Raw genomic sequence first — 17587 nt, 5'->3', positions numbered from 1 at the left:
TCGACTCAGCGGCACCTAATTTAATCAGCTCTTCCAAGAGAAAGGATTTGGGTGTGTTTATATTAAATGGTTTTCAGTGATATTTAGAAGTAAAAAAATTGGAAGGTGCGACGTTCAACTCCTGGTTCTATTCTACACAGTTGCTAAACAACCCAAAGTCCAGGTCAAAAACAGATGAGTGTTAGTTTGATCAGCTGAGGAAAAAATTTGAAATTCCGCTCAAAAACAGAGAAGGTGATTGAAGTTCATGAGGAAACCCAACTACAATTTACAATGTAGGAAGAACAGTGACTTGACGACGATTTGAAATGAAGTTGTAAACACAAATCATTAAGGTTCAGAGGGAAAACATTTTCTTTTAATAGTTAAAAATAATGCCACGTCGCACCAACGTGCATTTGGTCTAGTGGTATGATTCTCGATTAGGGTGCGAGAGGTCCCTGGTTCAATTCTCGGAATGCCCCCTTTTGCAAATTTAATTTGCACCCACAAACTGCTTTGTGTTTAATGTAACAAAATTATATTAGGTAAAGATAATGTATGGTTGGATAATTTTAATTTAAATTAAAAATAAAATAATATTTTAATTTAAATTAAAAATAAAATAATATTTTAATTTATATTTATTACATAATTTAATATATAATTAAATAATTTTAAATTAAATATTAAATAATTTTAAATTAAAGATAAAATAATATCTTATCATATGATAATCTATTATCAGTATATTATATATACATATTATTACTTATAATAATAACATAGGAAAGACGTCTAATTGAAAAAAGAAATCAAAAAACAAAGTTATTAATTAAAAAGTTTTTGTAGCAAAAGATATTTAATAATAATATTGGAAAGAAGATAAAGTTAATATAAGGTGGGGTTCTAAACAATTTTGTTTGTGGATTGTGTAGGCCTTTGATTTGATTTATAAGTAGTGATAGTTGGAGTCTCACACGTTATTAAGTAGTAGTTTCAGTTGTACTTAAACTCTATTACCTCCGTATATCAGTTGCCTTTTTAGTAGCAAGTCATAATGAAAATTTCTCCCCTAAACCCTACTGTATGGAGATGGTTTTTCTCTCTTCTTTGTGATGACATTTTTTTTTTTCTTCATTCAATACGGTAACATATAATTTTACATCTTAGTTTCTTTAGTTCTTTGCTATTGCTTAAACTTTGCAGTCTGTTGTGATGGATATAGGGACTTCTATTGCTTAAACTTTCAGAAGTCTTTTATCATCGGAAGTAATAGATAGTGATTCTTAGATGGGCAGAAAAGAAACTCTTTTATTTTGTGTTGTCATGAATGTTCTCTTATTGCTTTGTGTTGTTAGAGGCTCAAATCTGATTTCTGAAGTGTTCTTTATGATCTGTTATGTAGATTTTATATTACTGTTTGAGTGAGATGCGGCGTTTAATTGTTTCTTATGTTACAAAGACAATTGACATCCTTGCACGGTGCTCTCTCCATCGAAATCAATGGTATCTTCTGATATTTTAGAACCCCCCATTTTATTGCTTTTAACAGTTCTCTGTCGTCAGTTGTATTCTACTGTTTTATGCTTTATAAAATCTCTTTCAGCATATTTGAATGCAATGCATTCTCAGGCAATTTTTTGTTAGTTTTGTAATTTGTGTTCCTCTGTAACGAGCGTTCTTTTTTGTTTCAAAAGGTTCAGCATTTAGTAATTTGTTTTCTTGATGACAAAGCAGTTTTGGCAGGATTGGACACAATAAAATGGCAGGAGCACAGCTCAAAGCTGAACCCCGCTGGGCTGATCTTCCTACTGAACTAATTACAGCAATTGCTGACCGTTTAGGCTTAATTGATCTTCTCAGATTTCGCAGTGTCTGTAAGAGTTGGCATTGTGCTGCTTCCAGATGTTCAGCTCACATCGAGTCCTCACCTGATTTTGAACCTTGGTTTATCCTTTATGGTGAGGATTCACAATGCATTTTGCTTACCGGATCCGGCAAAAGCAAATCCCAAAAGAAGTACAACATCAATATCCCAGAATTCAACGGGGCAACATGCATTGCATCCAGGGATGGGTGGCTTCTTTTACAGCAAGAAACCACAATTTTCTTCTTCTGCCCCTTCTCCCGCTCTAGAATAGACCTTCCTCAGTTTCCCAACTCAGAGCAACATGACTACATTGGTGCATTTTCATCTCCTCCTACATCAAAAGATTGCATAGTTTGTGTTGTTTGCAAGAATGATAAATGGGAAGTGGAAGTACAATTGCTTTATCGTGGATCTTATGAATGGACTATGCACAAATTTAGTTGCTACAGATACACGTTTAAACAGATCAAAGCAGTAGCTTATCAAGTAGATGAAAAAAAATTCCACATTTTTGATGAGATAAATGGGTTGATCATGTTTACTCCAGAAGATGGAAACTGGAAAATACTTCGTATACTTGATGCGTCGAGTAATAAGTCACGAGAAGACGTTGAAAGGCTACCATTTCATCTTTGGAGGGAGAGTTTTAAAATGGAGAGCATGAAGGCAAAGTTGGGTTTGGCAGGGGATGTCTCCATTGATACTTGTGGAACAGTGGTATCAGGTGGAAGACGTAATTATATACATGACATGGTATTTTTCAATGAGAATATCTCTCAACAATCTGACAGCCAAAGCCAAAGTCGTCGCCTTAAAGGAGCTTGGATTGAACCTCGATTCTATGAAATTTCCCCAGAAGTGAGCTGGGATCTCTGAGAAATTGACTCTATCTTTGAATAATTGCTATACTTATAGTATTAATTTATTGTTTTCATTGTTGCTAGGATACATTACATTGAAGAATAATTAATTTTATGGTTTAAATGGAGGAAATATTCCTCTGTTGCTTTGCTATGTTTTCATATATGTTAGCAGCGTCTCACCAAAGGTGGTAGTAGTTGGTCAACTTGTGTTAGTAAGAATTTTATGCAGAAGTTATTTCTATATTATTCCCATTAGAAACTGTAGGTATCAGCAAGCAAAGAACGAAGATGATGAAACGACATGTCATCATGTAGTCCAAACAGGCCAAAAAGAAGCGAGACTATTACCAGCTCATATACCCACGGTCACCAACCTTGAGTCGCGGAGGTTATTATGGTTTATATTAAAAATTTGTTTTTAAAAATAAGATAACATAAAAAGAAAAATTATCAATTTTTAAAATTGAAGTGGAAAAAATAATTTTTTATTTTTTTAAAAAAATTATTAAATAGCATATTTATTATTTACAGTTACTATAAAATTTAATAGGAATTGGTTGACCGAAAAATTTTCACCTTATCTTGAAGAGAATATTCCGTCACTGTGTAGTGTTTATAAAATATCAATTCCACTACCTTTCCTTTGTGTCCATTATTGACTCTGTCGAAGTAGCCCCCACTCTCTCTCTTTCTGCGTTTCCATCTGCAACTATGCTTAGAAGGGAGATAAGGTGCGTTTCTCCATTTCGATTATCTAATCTCCATAGTTTGTACCCTTTCTTTCTCTTTTCATCTTTTAATGAATTAAGGTTTGATCTTCATGTTCAGATAACAAAATTAGATGGGCAGATAGAGATGGTAATCAATTGGAAATTCTGGTCTCGCATTAATAAAATGATAAATCTAGATCCAATCTTGTTAGTACAATAACGCTTATAGTCTAAAACCATGACAAATTTTGGACTAAGTTTTACAAATCTTTAGGCAATATTGCACTGAGCATTTAGATGTATGTACACTGCACAAATTAATCTTGAAATACAAGAGTACACCATTCGTCTTCGTTACAAATAAGAAGGCAGATTTTAGTTTTCATTCGGTAATTAGAATCTTTTGTTATATTTGTTATAAAGAAAGCTAGAAGGAAAGGTAGCGCTGATCACTGGAGCAGCAAGGGGCATAGGAAAAGCAGCTGCTGCAAAATTTGTCAACAATGGTGCTACAGTTGTTATGGCTGATATCGATCAACATACTGGTGAAGAAGCAGCAAAAGATCTTGGAGCCAACGCCACATTCATTGCTTGTGATGTCACCAATGAATCCGACATATCTAATGCTGTTGATTTTACAGTCTCCAGACATGGCAAACTTGACATAATGTACAACAATGCTGGGGTAGCCTGCAACACTCCCCCAAGTATTGTTGATCTGGATCTTCAAGTTTTCGACAGAGTGATGAACATCAACGTCCGAGGAGTGGTAGCTGGGATCAAACACTCAGCTCGTGTGATGATCCCCCGTAGAACTGGGTCCATTCTATGCACAGCCAGTGTAACAGGAGTAATGGGTGGGCTAGCACAGCATACATACTCTGTCTCTAAGTCAGCTGTTATAGGACTTGTCCGTTCTGCGGCAGCTGAGCTAAGCAGTCATGGAATCAGGATTAACAGCATATCACCCTTCGCGGTTCCAACTCGATTCGTGCTGGATGAAATGAGTCGGCTTTATCCTGGTGTTGATGCTCTGAGACTCATTGAAATGGTACAAAATACTGGTGTGTTAAAGGGAGCAAACTGTGAACCTGTTGATATAGCTAATGCTGCAGTCTATCTTGCATCTGAGGACGCCAAATATGTTAGTGGGCATAATTTGGTGGTAGATGGAGGTTTTACGTCATTCAAGTCTTTTAATTTCTCTGCACCTGCAACTGATTCCCTGCAGAAGGGTTGATTGTTAATTGTCGAATGCTGTTTGAGGAATATTGCAGTAATAGAGGCTGACTTCTATAATTATCTTTTAGATGATATGTGAATACGGTTATAAAACAACACGTTTTGTATTGGGATATATTGAATATTTTAGGTTTTTTTTTTGACAGTATATACGTACATACCGTATAATTTATTGGTTTAATAAAAATATCATAATAATAATTTTTTTTCTCTATACTTTTATTAATATAACTCATACGGAGAGATTTTTTTTTAATCATCTTTCTATTTAGAGAAAATATCTTTGTAACATAAAAAAAATTTGAAATATGTCGATTTTTCAACTCTGAAAAATAATTAAAGCAAACATATATAATTGAACAATAAAATCCGTAGAATAAATTTAGAGAAATGAATCGTTAATAATTATAAATGATTTATATAAATACAAAAAAGGGAGAGACAAAAATTGTCAAATTTTTTTAGAGAATTTACATTTCTTACAAAGATTTCACAGTAAAATCATTCAAATTCAAGTCAATCTTGATTCAAGCCCTTATGTTTTGTATTTTCTTTTTTAACAATTGAAAATCAAATAATGTAAGATAAATTCATATTTATGATTTCATGTGAAATATAATTTTGTTGTGATTTCATATTGTTTATATTGTTTAATATTACGATTTTATGTTGTTTGTATTATTTAATATTGTTATAATATAATTTGAGTAAAATTGGGAATTAATTGATAAAGATCCAGATTTGAATCAAAAACAGAAAAAAAAAGGGTTGGCGGACACCAACCCCTCTAGTCCTATATAAATGTTGCATTTTAACCTTAATGCCCTGAGTTTTATGTTTCAACACAAGTATTTTTATGTTTTAGGTTTATTTTAAGTCGAGATTTCATGCCGAGGCCTTAAGAGTATATACTCTTCATGGGTAGTATAGGCTTCAATTATTGGAATATTTTTTTATGTGCTACTTCAATATTGGATTAACGTTAATCAAAATTTAGAGAGATAAGATAAAGTGAATTTAAAATTTTTTTTATATTTGAATTTAAACTTCAAATGTAATTTGTTTTAAAGAATTTAAATTAAAAAAAATTTAAATTCACTTGATCTTATCTAATACATATATAAATTTTATTTTAAATATATTTCTCTCTATAATATATAAAGAAAATAACATTATTTTTATCTATTTTTTTAATATTAAATATAAAATTAATTTAAATATTTTATCATATAAAATGATAAAAATATTTAAAATATGACAAGTGTAATATAAATATATAAATTAACTCAAATTAGAGCAAAAAAGTTTAATATCTTTTTTTTATTCTTCATCAGCTACCAATTACAAAAAATTGAAGTAGAAATTTGCAACATGGACAAGACCAAGCAGCTTTCTACCAAAATATCGACCCGAACCAGCCCCCACGTAGGCCTAAAACTCCAATTAAATCCAAAAAGAAGTGGGTTAAAGTGCGTGGTGCACAAGATAGCCCTTGACCCAAGTCCAATTTAAAAAAAACAGGGGCTTCAATCGTGGTTGTTTTGGAGGCACCCCATTGGTAAAAAATAAAAGCAGTGAGGCGCCAAAAAACGAGTGACCTAATACAAAATCTTCAATGTAAAGGCAGATGGATAAGATAAAAGGGACCTAAAACTGAGCGAGTTCAGCACTGCAGCTCCTGTAACAAAAATATCTCTTATTAGCTTTGCTTGGTCTGGCCAGGTCTCTACTCTTCCATATCAATATGGCCATGGCAATAGCAGTCGTCAACTCTTACTTCCCTGCGCTCAATTCCACTGTTAAATTCCGTTGCTCCATTTCCTCCCAACGCCTTATCCCCACTTCACAGTCCCTCGCTTCTAAACTCGCCACCTCTGATGTAAAAACCCCAATTCTGGCATTATCATTTAATTTAATTTCATTTGTCTTTAATTTTTGGTTTTATAAGTTCAGTAAGTTTGTATCTGTTTCGCAGAGGAAATTGCACGAAACATTGACCGATGGCCGAGTAGACGTTGGACGTTCTCAATCTACTGCTTTTAAATCTTTTGGCGCGCAAAGAAAAGACAGAAAGGAGCTTCAGCATGATTCGAAGGAGCAGCCGGTACTCTTTTAAAATTTTACGATGTTAGGATCCCAAGTGTAAGGTATGAGACTTGGATTTCACATTGAAAAGTATGGACAACTAGTATGAAGTTTATATAGTCTTGGACTCTCTCATCTCAATAGCTAGTTTTTAAGATGTAGTTCACCTAAGGTTCGTATCATTTGGTACGAGAGTCATCACCATATCTCTCAGTTGCAATTGTGCAATGCAGGTGGTGATGTCGGCATTGCAGTGTTTGCAGGAGCTAGCGTACAGCCAGTCCGCGTGGGCACCTGGGCTACGGAGCGTGATGGTATGTTAGGATCCCAAGTGTAAGGTATGAGACTTGGATCCCATATTGAAAATGATGACAACTAGTGTAGAGTTTATATGATCTCAATAATTAGCTTTTGAGGTGTGGTTCTCCTCAGGTTTGTATTATATGTCTGATCAATTATTTGAAAAATACCTATTTCTTATTTTATTAAGGCATTTTATACATTCTCAGGTTGAACCAAGGAATCTTCAAGATGTAGCTTTTCTTAATGCTGTTGTGAAGGTATAATTTTTTTCCTTTCCTTTTTTGTGTTCGCATTGTAGTTTTAATCAGTGAATATTCTTGTAATTCGGTTTAACCTAAAGAGAAGCAACGTAATTTTTCCTTCTCTTATATGAGTTTCAGGATCAATCATGTTTTTATTCGCTTCTACAGTTCTACTTGTCAATTATATTTACTTATTCATTTTAATTTCTCAAGGTTTATTGCACCCATACTGCTCCTGATTATTCCCTTCCATGGCAAAAGCAAAGGCAATGTACAAGTACTGGAAGACAAGTATTTAAAACTTAATCTGTTTATTGTTCAAGAGTAAAATAAATGTTGCTATAAAATTCAAGAAAAAAAGAAAGAGATGAAGAAGTTCAGTTGGTTCTTTTTAGTTTCTTATTAAACCTACTGGTTTATTGCACCCATTTATTTTATTATGTAATTTCTTTGGAGATAAAAGCCTCATTTTATCTTTTAAATTATGCTTTTTTCCAGTGCTTTTATGATTGGTGATGGGAAACTTTTGACAAATGCACACTGTGTTGAACATGATACACAGGTAATCTACTCAGTTGCCCACCTTTTTACGGATGTCTGTAGACTGAACTTCTCTAACCGTACTAGATGGCTCAGATTTGGATCAATATTACTTAATTAAAAAATAAAACCTTTAGCTGGAGTTTATTCTCTAGTGAAATTATTGCAGTATGCTTCAATTAAATGGTTCCATGGGGCCTGGTCAACTATTTCTTATCATAGGATACATTAATTTGCAAAATTGCTGTGTAGTGTGCTAGAAACCTGTTTTAAAGAATGATTTTACGTTTTTGGTGGCTTTGGTTGCTACTAAAAACATTTTTTGGTAAGTGTTCAGAAGAATTGCCCTATGCTGCATTTGCATTCTTTTGAAAATAAACTCTAACTTTGTAGTTACTGCATACAGTATCCTTACCATATGAGTGTAGATTAATTAACCTACACTCTAACTCTAACTCTAACTCAGACCTTTTAATTAAACTTGTGTATGAGTTTGTCAATTAGTCATGTAGATTATCAAATTCATTTGGGATTATTGCAGGTTAAAGTGAAGAGAAGGGGAGATGATACCAAATATGTGGCTAAGGTATTTATTCAATATAAAGACAAACTACTTTTTTGTTATTTCCCGAGCTTTTCATATTTTGTGACAGGAGTTAACATATTCTGCTTGTTTTCTCGAGCTTTTCAAATTTTGTAGCAGGAGTTACCATATTCTGCTTGTTTTCTCGAGATCTTTAGATAAATCTCTGCTATTTTTGCTTTTTCTTAATGAATTTGTGATTTTAGAAGTTTGACCACAGATTTGGTTTCTTTTAAACTTTATCAATGGAAGTGCTTCTTAGTTGCTTCACTTCTTTCACATATATATGCTATTATAAGGCATTTGGATGTGCTTGGGTATGGGACCTCATTACTTGTGTTTTGTGTCATAAATGACAAACTAAATTGGAGATTCTTTTTCTGAGGTTACAATTTAACTGTAGACATGGCTTAAGTTGTTCCGTTCGGGTTTTATTAATTCTTCTTCAACCATAATTAGAGTTGCCACTTACTTTCCATTTAGTGGTTCAACCTAGGTTTTAGCCTGAGGTGTTGATTGCAATATAGCTTTGCTTTCAGTAGAAAGTGAGGAATTTTGGAAGGATGCTGAACCACTACAGTTGGGACAATTGCCTCGTCTTCAGGTTTAAATTGTCACTTTGTGTAATTCTGTCATTGTGTTTTATTATGTTTATGGACTGCTTCTCTTTGTGGTATCATAGACAATGGAGTAATATGTTCGATAAGATTCTAGAAGTTATACTTGGAAAGGATGCTGATCTGTAATTTGTGTATCTTTCAATCTCTTGTAGCCATTCTGATATGCTGTGTTTTACAGTAAGAAATTCCTCATTCATGTGCTGTAAACGTCTCTTGGAAAAACTTTTGAACTCTTTCCGTGTTGCCTTCTTTGTGATCAGGATGCAGTAACTGTTGTAGGGTATCCCCTTGGAGGAGATACCATTTTGGTGACGAAGGGTGTTGTATCAAGTATAGAGGTATGATTGATTGACCCTATCAATGTGAATGTTTATGATGGTCAGTCTACTTTTGTTCTGCCACTGCATCTTTGATTCCACTAGCTATGTCTTTGACCCAGCATGTTGTTAAACAATTAATGCTGTTTAATTCCTCTAATGTTAATACCTCAGGTTACATCATATGCTTATGGGTCATCTGATTTGTTGGGCATTCAAATTGATGCAGCAATAAATCCTGGTCTGTAGAAATTTGTATATTTGAAGCTCTTTTTGTAAAGAGTTTCTGGTTAACAAACTTTTTAATGGAAGCAGTGAGTTTTTATTTGCCTTAATATCACTACTCTTTCAATATATTTCCTCTCTTTTTGTTAAGGCATTATTCTATATCATTGTGATAGCCACTGCTTATACTTGCTAGATTTTAGGTAATAGCGGTGGCCCCGCATTCAATGATGAGGGCGAGTGCATTGGGGTAGCTTTTCAGGTTGATTTCTGGCCTGCTGTAACAGAAAACGTGCAGCTAGCACTTTCTATTGTACTATCTATTGTATTGAATGTATATATACTGCTGCTCCAGTCCAGTCCACCTTAGCATAACAAGTTTTACCTTAGCTGAAATTTCATGGTGTATCAAAAAATATATAATTAATTTTCTTTCATCTATTCTTATTGTATATTATTTTTTACAATAGCTTCATTGTTCATATTTAAGCATGGTTTTTATTTCCACCAATCTTCTTGTGTTTTAACTGCTAACCATGCTCTTGCTTCTGTAAAGGCCACACTCGTTACATGAATTTCTTTTTTATCTCAAATTGTTTGTCTACCATGTTCTTACAGGACACTTCCTCAGGTTTACAGATCTGAACAGGATGAAAATGTTGGATATGTGATTCCAACTACAGTTGTATCTCATTTTTTGAATGACTATGAGAGGAATGGGAAATACACTGGTGAGTTTTTTCATCTTGCCTTAAAGTTGTGCATTTCACTGCCTGGCTACCTGAATCTGTCTGCAAAATTTACTGATTTACCATGACTTTCTTGAATTAAGTCATAGTTTGAATTTCCTTTAGTCAGTGGCACTTCAACTCTGTTGTGTTTCATACCTTGTAATCAATCTTAAGAATGACAGTTCATTGAATCACTAAAAGTCTTTGATAGCTTTTCTAGGTTTCCCTTGCCTTGGTGTACTGCTGCAGAAGCTAGAGAATCCAGCACTACATGCATGCCTGAAAGTACAGTCTAATGAGGTATGCCTTTGTATTGAGGTGTCCTTTTGTGACCCCATCGTAATAAAAATTTTATTTCATACTTTTCTAAAAATTTCATTTGGTACAAATTATAGTATAAATTTCTCAGCTATTTCATTTGTTTTTTTTGCGTACTTATTTGTGCTTGCATGTCTTGATTATGTTCTCCGTGGTGTGTTTTCTAAACTGCACAAATCATCTTTAAAATGTCTTGTGTTCCTTTATCAACTGAAACCATCAGTTACCATAGGTATTTTCCTCATAAATTATCTCTCATACAAGAGGTGCTGGTAAGGAGAGTTGAACCCACTTCTGATGCAAATACTGTATTGAAGGAGGTATGTTGCTGTTTGTAGCTTCAGGAGCTGTTGCACTTACGCTTCATTTTTCTTTTTAACAATCATGAGAATTTGAATCATTCTTAAAATGTTAGAAAACTCTCAAATGGCTTAATATATCTTTGGTTAGTTCCATCTTATTTATCTTGGAAAAATTGAAAGCTGCTATAAAACATGCAATAGAACTAACACCGTAAGCTGTCATATAGAAGAGAAGTTAAGTTAAATAAGTAAAACTAGCTGTTGACTGGGCAACATAAATTTGCGAAGCGCTGGTCCATCTTGGAGATGAACCTTGTATTTTCATCACATTTGATAAAATTCTACATATTTTATCCATTTGAGTATTCTTGTGACCCATTTGAGATACTTTTTCCATTATTATTATTATTCTGGTGGGTTGGGTTGACATGGTGAGGTGGGGTGGCAGTATAATATGAATTTAAGATGGAAAACCTAAGACCGAGTGCTTCTGTTATGAGTTTTTCATAAAATTTTGAGTGTTCTATATGCTACAAAATTTGATGGTACTTTTTCTTTTTCCAGGGCAATGTGATTGTAAATTTTGATGATGTTCATGTAGGTTGTGAAGGAACAATACCCTTCCATTCAAATGAGCGCATTGCATTCTGCTACCTCATTAGTCAAAAGTAAACGCTATTATCTTCCCAGAATTTTCATCTAAAAACTGCGTTGGATTTTCTTAAATATAGCTTGTACAAAAATATTTCACAGTCTAACTATACCAAAACCTGTTATGTGGTGTACTTATGGGATATCGACTTCACTTGAAAACCTAACTGCCCCACCATTTATGCCTTAAGGTTATCTCTTCAAGATTGATTGTTTCTATAAGACTGTAAAGATGTTTGATTTAGTAATCAAAATCTGGTCAATAAAACCAGAGCTGCAACAGTGATATTCTGTATGCCTTGTGGCTAGCATCAGTAGTTGTATTCAGGCTAAGTATAATCCCTTCTTAATTGTCATTTTTCTTTCACTATTGACACTCTTTATGAATGATCACTATACTTTCTAATTACTATTGGTTTGGACTCTAGTCATGGCATGAATGTTTATGCTTTCACTACAGTTTTTATTTATCTGAATCTGCTATATGTAGGGCTGATATGTAGTGGCTGTTATTTCTAATGACACTGCTGTACAGGTTTGCTGGTGATGTAGCAGAACTTGGTGTTATTAGGGATGGGACTTTCATGAAAGTTCATGTTGTCTTAAATCCACAAATGCATTTGGTATGACTCTAACTTGGCACGATCTCAAATGATATGGAAATGATATCTGTCAGTTTCATTAGCTTTCATATTGAGATCTAATTATGTTGAATTTCTTATCCATTTACCTGAAGGTTCCCTACCATATTGATGGAGGTCAGCCTTCATATCTAATCATTGCTGGTTTGGTGTTTACCCCACTGTCAGAACCCCTAATAGAGTATGACACTTAGACGTATGCAATTCTAAATATAATAATTCTTAATTACTGTGGGAATATTATACAAATTATTTTATATTCCCATTTTCTGTATTGACAGGGAAGAATTTGAAGACTCCAATATGAATTACAGAGGACATCCTTTTAAGTACATTATTCATTCCAAATTAACATGTGACCAGATGGCTTAAATTTACTTAGTTGGTCCTTCTTCTGATTAGCTGAAACTGCTAGCAAAGGCTCGGCACTCTTTAGCAAGATTCAAAGGGGAACAAGTTGTGATCCTATCACAGGTAAGCTTCATGCTTTTGCATCAAGCAGTATCATGGAATTTTAAAATTTTGACTGTAATCCAGCTAGAATCTTTCATTCGGCTTAATTTGTAGTCCCCTTGTGCTTTTCTCATGGTGTTATGGTTCTTCTCAATCATGCCCCATTGCTTTGACAGACTGTTTTAATCGGGAATTTACATTGTTGGATTGGTATAAAAGTTTCTCTTTGCATTGTGTTTTCTGATGATAGGTCTTAGCAAATGAAGTAAACATTGGATATGAGGATATGTGTAACACCCCAGGTCCAATAGCCCGGCCCACTGTTAAGATATTGTCCACTTTGGACACACAGTCCATCATGGGTTTGCTTCTGGGCTTTGCAACCCAAAACGCGTCTTAACAGTTAAGGAGCTCACAGGCTATTTAACCAATTCAATTCTCCCACCACTAACCAATGTGGGATCCAAAGACAGAGCACACACAGACCCAACATCTCTCCCGTGCTTTGTCGATGTGGGATTCGCCTAGGGGTATCACATACAACGGGACTCAGCGTCCTCGCTGAGGTTTGCCCCACCATCGATCAAGAGGACACGCGGAGTTGCTCTGATACCATTTGTAACACCCCAGGTCCAATAGCCACTGTTAAGATATTGTCCACTTTGGACACACAGTCCATCATGGGTTTGCTTCTGGGCTTTGCAACCCAAAACGCGTCTTAACAGTTAAGGAGCTCACAGGCTATTTAACCAATTCAATTCTCCCACCACTAACCAATGTGGGATCCAAAGACAGAGCACACACAGACCCAACATCTCTCCCGTGCTTTGTCGATGTGGGATTCGCCTAGGGGTATCACAATATGAGTAATCAGCAGGTGAGTCTATCGCTACTAAACCTCAACCAGCCACTGCAAATTTGACATATTCTAATTTTTTTCTCTAATCTCCAGATAACAGGTTTTGAAGTTCAATGGAACAATAATAAAAAACGTTCATCACCCAGCCCACCTTGTTGATTGTAAGTGGTACATCTTTTAACTATGTCTTGTTTCTCATCTATTCTTATGATTGCTGTGTTGTTGGCCAGCATGCAAGGACAAGTATCTAGTTTTGGAGTTTGAAGAAAATTATGTTGCTGTATTGGAGAGGGAAACTGCTGCTTCGCCATGCATACTCAGAGATTATGGAATTCCATCTCAGAGATCTTCTGATCTGTTAGAACCATATGTGGATTTGCACGGGGACAGCCTGGCACTGCAGCAAGATTTTGGCGACAGCCCAGTTTCAAATCTAGAAATCGGTTTTAATGGAATCCTTTGGGCATTATTATTATATGTTAAGACGCTACTCCATAATATTTCATTTCAGCCACAATTGGGGAAGCATCGTGAGAGCTGTAGAGGTTGCAAACCACCTTAAGTTGCAATGCCAGAGCTACTGCTTCGATTTCGGCCATCCTACTGCTTCGATTTCGGCCATAATTTTTTTGACCATCACATTCTTCTCTCTTTCTTTTTTCAATCTCTCTGAGGTCAGATTTTTTTTTTAAATTCTGGCTATCAATTTTCCACTCTTATTCTTTTTATAAGGGAGAGCATAATTGTAGGCAGGTCACTGAATTATATATGAAAGCATTTGACGTAATGATGTGCGATTATGAAATTGTTAAATTATTCATATTGTAGTACAGTTGGAAACAAAGTAAATTCTGATGTATGGGATTTGTTTAAGAAATTAATGCAGGGAGCAGGTTTCATGGCGCGTCAAAAAGCAGGTACGCTCCTTTGGGAAACTGTCAAATTTTGTAAGTATGGGGTTGACCTTGAGGTGAACAGGTTGAAAATCTACCCAGCATCTAGAAAACGAAAGACTAGTAATTCGTTGTTACATAAATATATGAGGAGACATCTAATGATTTAGCGAACTTCAATGCCAATGAACAGTAACCAGCAAGCTTGGAAAGTCTCCATTGTTTATCGAAGTGAAGCTACTGTCAAAGCTCAACCATTGTTGTAAAAGGCATTATTATAGTAGCTCAAACGTCTGATTTTTATTTCAACAAAAAATATTTTAAAAGAAATGAGATGTTTACAATGCTGAATAAGTTGAGAGAGTTTGACTTCATTCAGAGAAGCGACTTGATTTCATTAGCTATGTTTTGGGCATCCGCGGCAGCGCCATACAGCCCTCTCCTTGACAATCCAGCACAGAATAAACCATTCTTTCCTTTCCAGTGGTTTGGGTAATTGGGCTTTGGAAGTCCATCCTCGTTCAATAAGTAGTCATCCCCCTGCTCCGCAATACAGAAATATTAGCCCTTTCATGTTAATGTAGGATAAGAAGTGGGTAAATATCCACTTTGATTTTTACCTTAAGCCATTTATATGTTGATCTCTTGAAGCCGGTACAAAATACAATTGTGTCAAAGGGATGTGACTTGCCATTCTCAAATATCACCTCATTGGCCCTAATGCTTTCTATTGCTGGCAAGACCTGTCATACATTTAAATATTCATACTTTCTAAGTTTAAGTTAAATATTGAAACAAGGAAAGACATCTAACGTTGTACAACTCAGTGGAATTCCGACGTAAAAGTCAAGCTGTGTTATAATAACCAATGAGTCAACGAAATAAGATTCTTCAACAAGCAAGCTTGTACAGTCTCGAAACAACGACTACATAAACTAATAAATTAATTTGAGGAAGGCGCTATGAATTTTCCGGTGAGCTCAATTTGCTTAACCAGGAAGCCAACTCATTGTTGACAAAATTTGAAGTATTCAGAAGCCAAGTCACTAACACAAGCAATAACTATAAAACTAGATCACTTACTTGGATCTCTCCAGATTTGATCTTCTTACAGGTTCCGATATCGAAAACTGGATACTTTCCGTAAGCAACTTTCATGAAAAATGGACCCTCCTTAGGCCTGTTTATGCCATACTTGCTCATGTCTCCATAAACAAGCTTGCTAAGCAACACCATGATGGAGTCCACCACGCCATAAGGCAGATACTTCAACATAACTAAACCCATGTATACCATCTCTCTATTCAATATGTGAACCTGCATACATGATTCAAGTATATATTGTATTTATATCATTTTAACTAATAAATTAGTTTAAATGACAAAAACAACAGATGGGTCTATGTTAATATTACCGGACTACGAATAACTGTGGAAGTTTTGGCACCATGGTTAGTGAGGTCAAGTGCAATTTCCATGCCAGAATTACCAAACCCAACAACCAAAACATTCTTATCACCATATGCCTTGCCGTTTTTATAGCCAGTTGAGTGAATAACTTCCCCAGTGAAAGAATCCATTCCTTTAATATTTGGTGTAAAAGGGTTAGTTGTTTCTCCAGTTGCCACCACCAAAAACCTCCCAGAATACTCCTCGATCTCCCCAGACGCTGTATTTCTAGCTTTCACAACCCATTTCTGGCTTACCTGATCGTAGTTTGCAAAGTCAACGGATCTTTGATACAAAGGACTGATATTGAAATGAGAAACATAGGCATCCAAGTATCGTAGGAATAGGTCTTTGTGTATGAAAGTTGGATAAGAAGAGGGGAATGAAAAGTGAGGAAGTTGACAGAATTGTTGAGCCAAATGAAGATGAAGACGATCATAGGCATATTTCTTCCAAAGAGAAGCATAACAATCTTCTCTTTCAAGAATTACGTAGGGTATTGAAAGCTGGGTAAGGCAGGCTGCGGTGGCCAAGCCGGAGGGGCCAGCCCCTACGATTATTACTAATTGCTCTCTCATTGTATAGTGTTTTCTGATGAGCTTCTTCTTCCTCTGCACAAAAATGGAGGAGAATGCGGTTGCAAAATCGAATGGCTTGATTTATGCATACATATGACATAATATTCATTTCCATTTAATAATCTAATTAATAAAATTAGTTGACAAATGGTCCCAATAAACCAGGTTTTTTTCAGAAAGTCTGAACACAATTGAATTTTGGGCCCACTTTTGCTTGCGGCTTGAAAAATGCCGTGCGACAAAAGGCTTGATAAATTTGAAGGGCAGTTGGGTCAGGGGAAAGGGTTTAGATTTTTTATCTCTTATGATCGTGAGGCTGAAAGTAGATTAGAAGTTGGATGGAAAATAGTCGTTTTTCCTTTTTACCGGATGAAAACTATTTCCCACCTGGAATTTTTTTCTCTGAATAACACCTTTCCACTAATAAATTTTTAAAATGTTATTTTTTGATATTTTTTGTAAAATTTTCAGCTATCTATCATTACAATAAATATTTTTACTTTTTTGTCTTTTTTTTTTTTCTATTTCAAATCTAGCATCATTCATTCTTACAGAAACTTGAGTTGTTTTCTTCTCAATCTCTTGATTCCATCGGTCAGGTCTGTTCTGTATTCTGACTGAAGCTCGTCCATGGCCAAATTAAACCATTACTTAAATAATCGAACAGATGGGCTCCAGCCTCTAGATTCATAAACCATACGTCACTGACAGCGTTCGGCTTCCGCTCCACTATAATAAACTTTTTCTTGTTTTCCAGTATTGATGGTCATGAATCCTGATCAAAGAATGAACATTCATGTTGTGTGGGGTTCATTTCTAGATAGGAACATTTGAGGACTTGTTGTGCGATTCACATTGTGACCACATCAGCATGGTGTGATTAACTTAAAATTAATGTTATCATTTAATTCTAGTTAAATTTCATAATCTTAATTATGATTTCATCCCTTAGTTTGTTGGTGGCATGCATTCGTTATTTTAAATTTATCAATGAAAAAATATAAAAATTATTTGATGTGATTCGAATTATAATCACATAAACATGTACAATTAAGTTTAAATCATTATATTATAATATAATTTTAGTCAAATTATATAATCTCGAATATGATTTAGTTGATCCAGTTATT

The 17587-nt window shown here is 34.9% G+C and overlaps 4 protein-coding genes across 13 annotated transcripts; 3 read left to right on the top strand and 1 right to left on the bottom strand.

Annotated features, from left to right (window-relative positions):
* Window positions 1–970: 970 nt before the first annotated feature.
* On the top strand, window positions 971–2956 carry LOC123223854 (F-box protein At4g00893-like). 3 transcript variants are annotated; one of them, XM_044647276.1, is made up of 3 exons: window positions 971–1128; window positions 1388–1488; window positions 1729–2956. In XM_044647276.1, the coding sequence occupies exons 2-3, from the start codon at window positions 1412–1414 to the stop codon at window positions 2726–2728; spliced, it is 1077 nt and encodes a 358-aa protein (XP_044503211.1). In that variant the 5' UTR covers window positions 971–1128; window positions 1388–1411; the 3' UTR covers window positions 2729–2956. The 3 variants fall into 3 exon arrangements, with proteins under 3 accessions (XP_044503211.1, XP_044503208.1, XP_044503210.1); XM_044647273.1 differs by having other exon boundaries at window positions 972–1128; window positions 1720–2956; XM_044647275.1 differs by lacking the exon at window positions 971–1128 and having other exon boundaries at window positions 1148–1488; window positions 1720–2956.
* Window positions 2957–3266: 310 nt separating this feature from the next.
* On the top strand, window positions 3267–4782 carry LOC123223855 (short-chain dehydrogenase reductase 2a). The gene is made up of 2 exons (XM_044647277.1): window positions 3267–3446; window positions 3849–4782. The coding sequence occupies exons 1-2, from the start codon at window positions 3427–3429 to the stop codon at window positions 4663–4665; spliced, it is 837 nt and encodes a 278-aa protein (XP_044503212.1). The 5' UTR covers window positions 3267–3426; the 3' UTR covers window positions 4666–4782.
* Window positions 4783–6279: 1497 nt separating this feature from the next.
* On the top strand, window positions 6280–14357 carry LOC123223659 (protease Do-like 2, chloroplastic). Of its 8 annotated transcripts, none has more exons than XM_044646945.1 (18): window positions 6280–6546; window positions 6643–6771; window positions 6986–7066; window positions 7262–7312; window positions 7511–7563; window positions 7796–7859; window positions 8379–8423; window positions 9301–9378; window positions 10214–10313; window positions 10534–10613; window positions 11498–11601; window positions 12120–12207; window positions 12321–12406; window positions 12507–12699; window positions 12929–12966; window positions 13543–13555; window positions 13631–13698; window positions 13768–14357. In XM_044646945.1, exons 1-14 carry the CDS (start codon window positions 6412–6414, stop codon window positions 12595–12597), a joined length of 1185 nt encoding a protein of 394 aa, XP_044502880.1. In that variant the 5' UTR covers window positions 6280–6411; the 3' UTR covers window positions 12598–12699; window positions 12929–12966; window positions 13543–13555; window positions 13631–13698; window positions 13768–14357. The 8 variants fall into 8 exon arrangements, with proteins under 8 accessions (XP_044502880.1, XP_044502879.1, XP_044502884.1 ...); XM_044646944.1 differs by having other exon boundaries at window positions 10525–10613; XM_044646950.1 differs by having other exon boundaries at window positions 6527–6546; window positions 6643–6814; window positions 10525–10613.
* Window positions 14358–14668: 311 nt separating this feature from the next.
* Window positions 14669–16540, bottom strand: LOC123223660 (probable indole-3-pyruvate monooxygenase YUCCA10). Its single transcript, XM_044646953.1, has 4 exons — window positions 15846–16540; window positions 15514–15747; window positions 15051–15173; window positions 14669–14970 (listed from the first exon to the last, which is right to left on the bottom strand). Exons 1-4 carry the CDS (start codon window positions 16455–16457, stop codon window positions 14806–14808), a joined length of 1134 nt encoding a protein of 377 aa, XP_044502888.1. The 5' UTR covers window positions 16458–16540; the 3' UTR covers window positions 14669–14805.
* Between the last annotated feature and the right edge of the window lie 1047 nt (window positions 16541–17587).

This window comes from Mangifera indica, chromosome 8 (genome assembly GCF_011075055.1).
Source record: "Mangifera indica cultivar Alphonso chromosome 8, CATAS_Mindica_2.1, whole genome shotgun sequence".
Lineage (NCBI taxonomy): Eukaryota > Viridiplantae > Streptophyta > Magnoliopsida > Sapindales > Anacardiaceae > Mangifera > Mangifera indica.
Note: the sequence above shows the minus strand (reverse complement) of the source record. Positions and strands in the feature narration are given on the sequence as shown.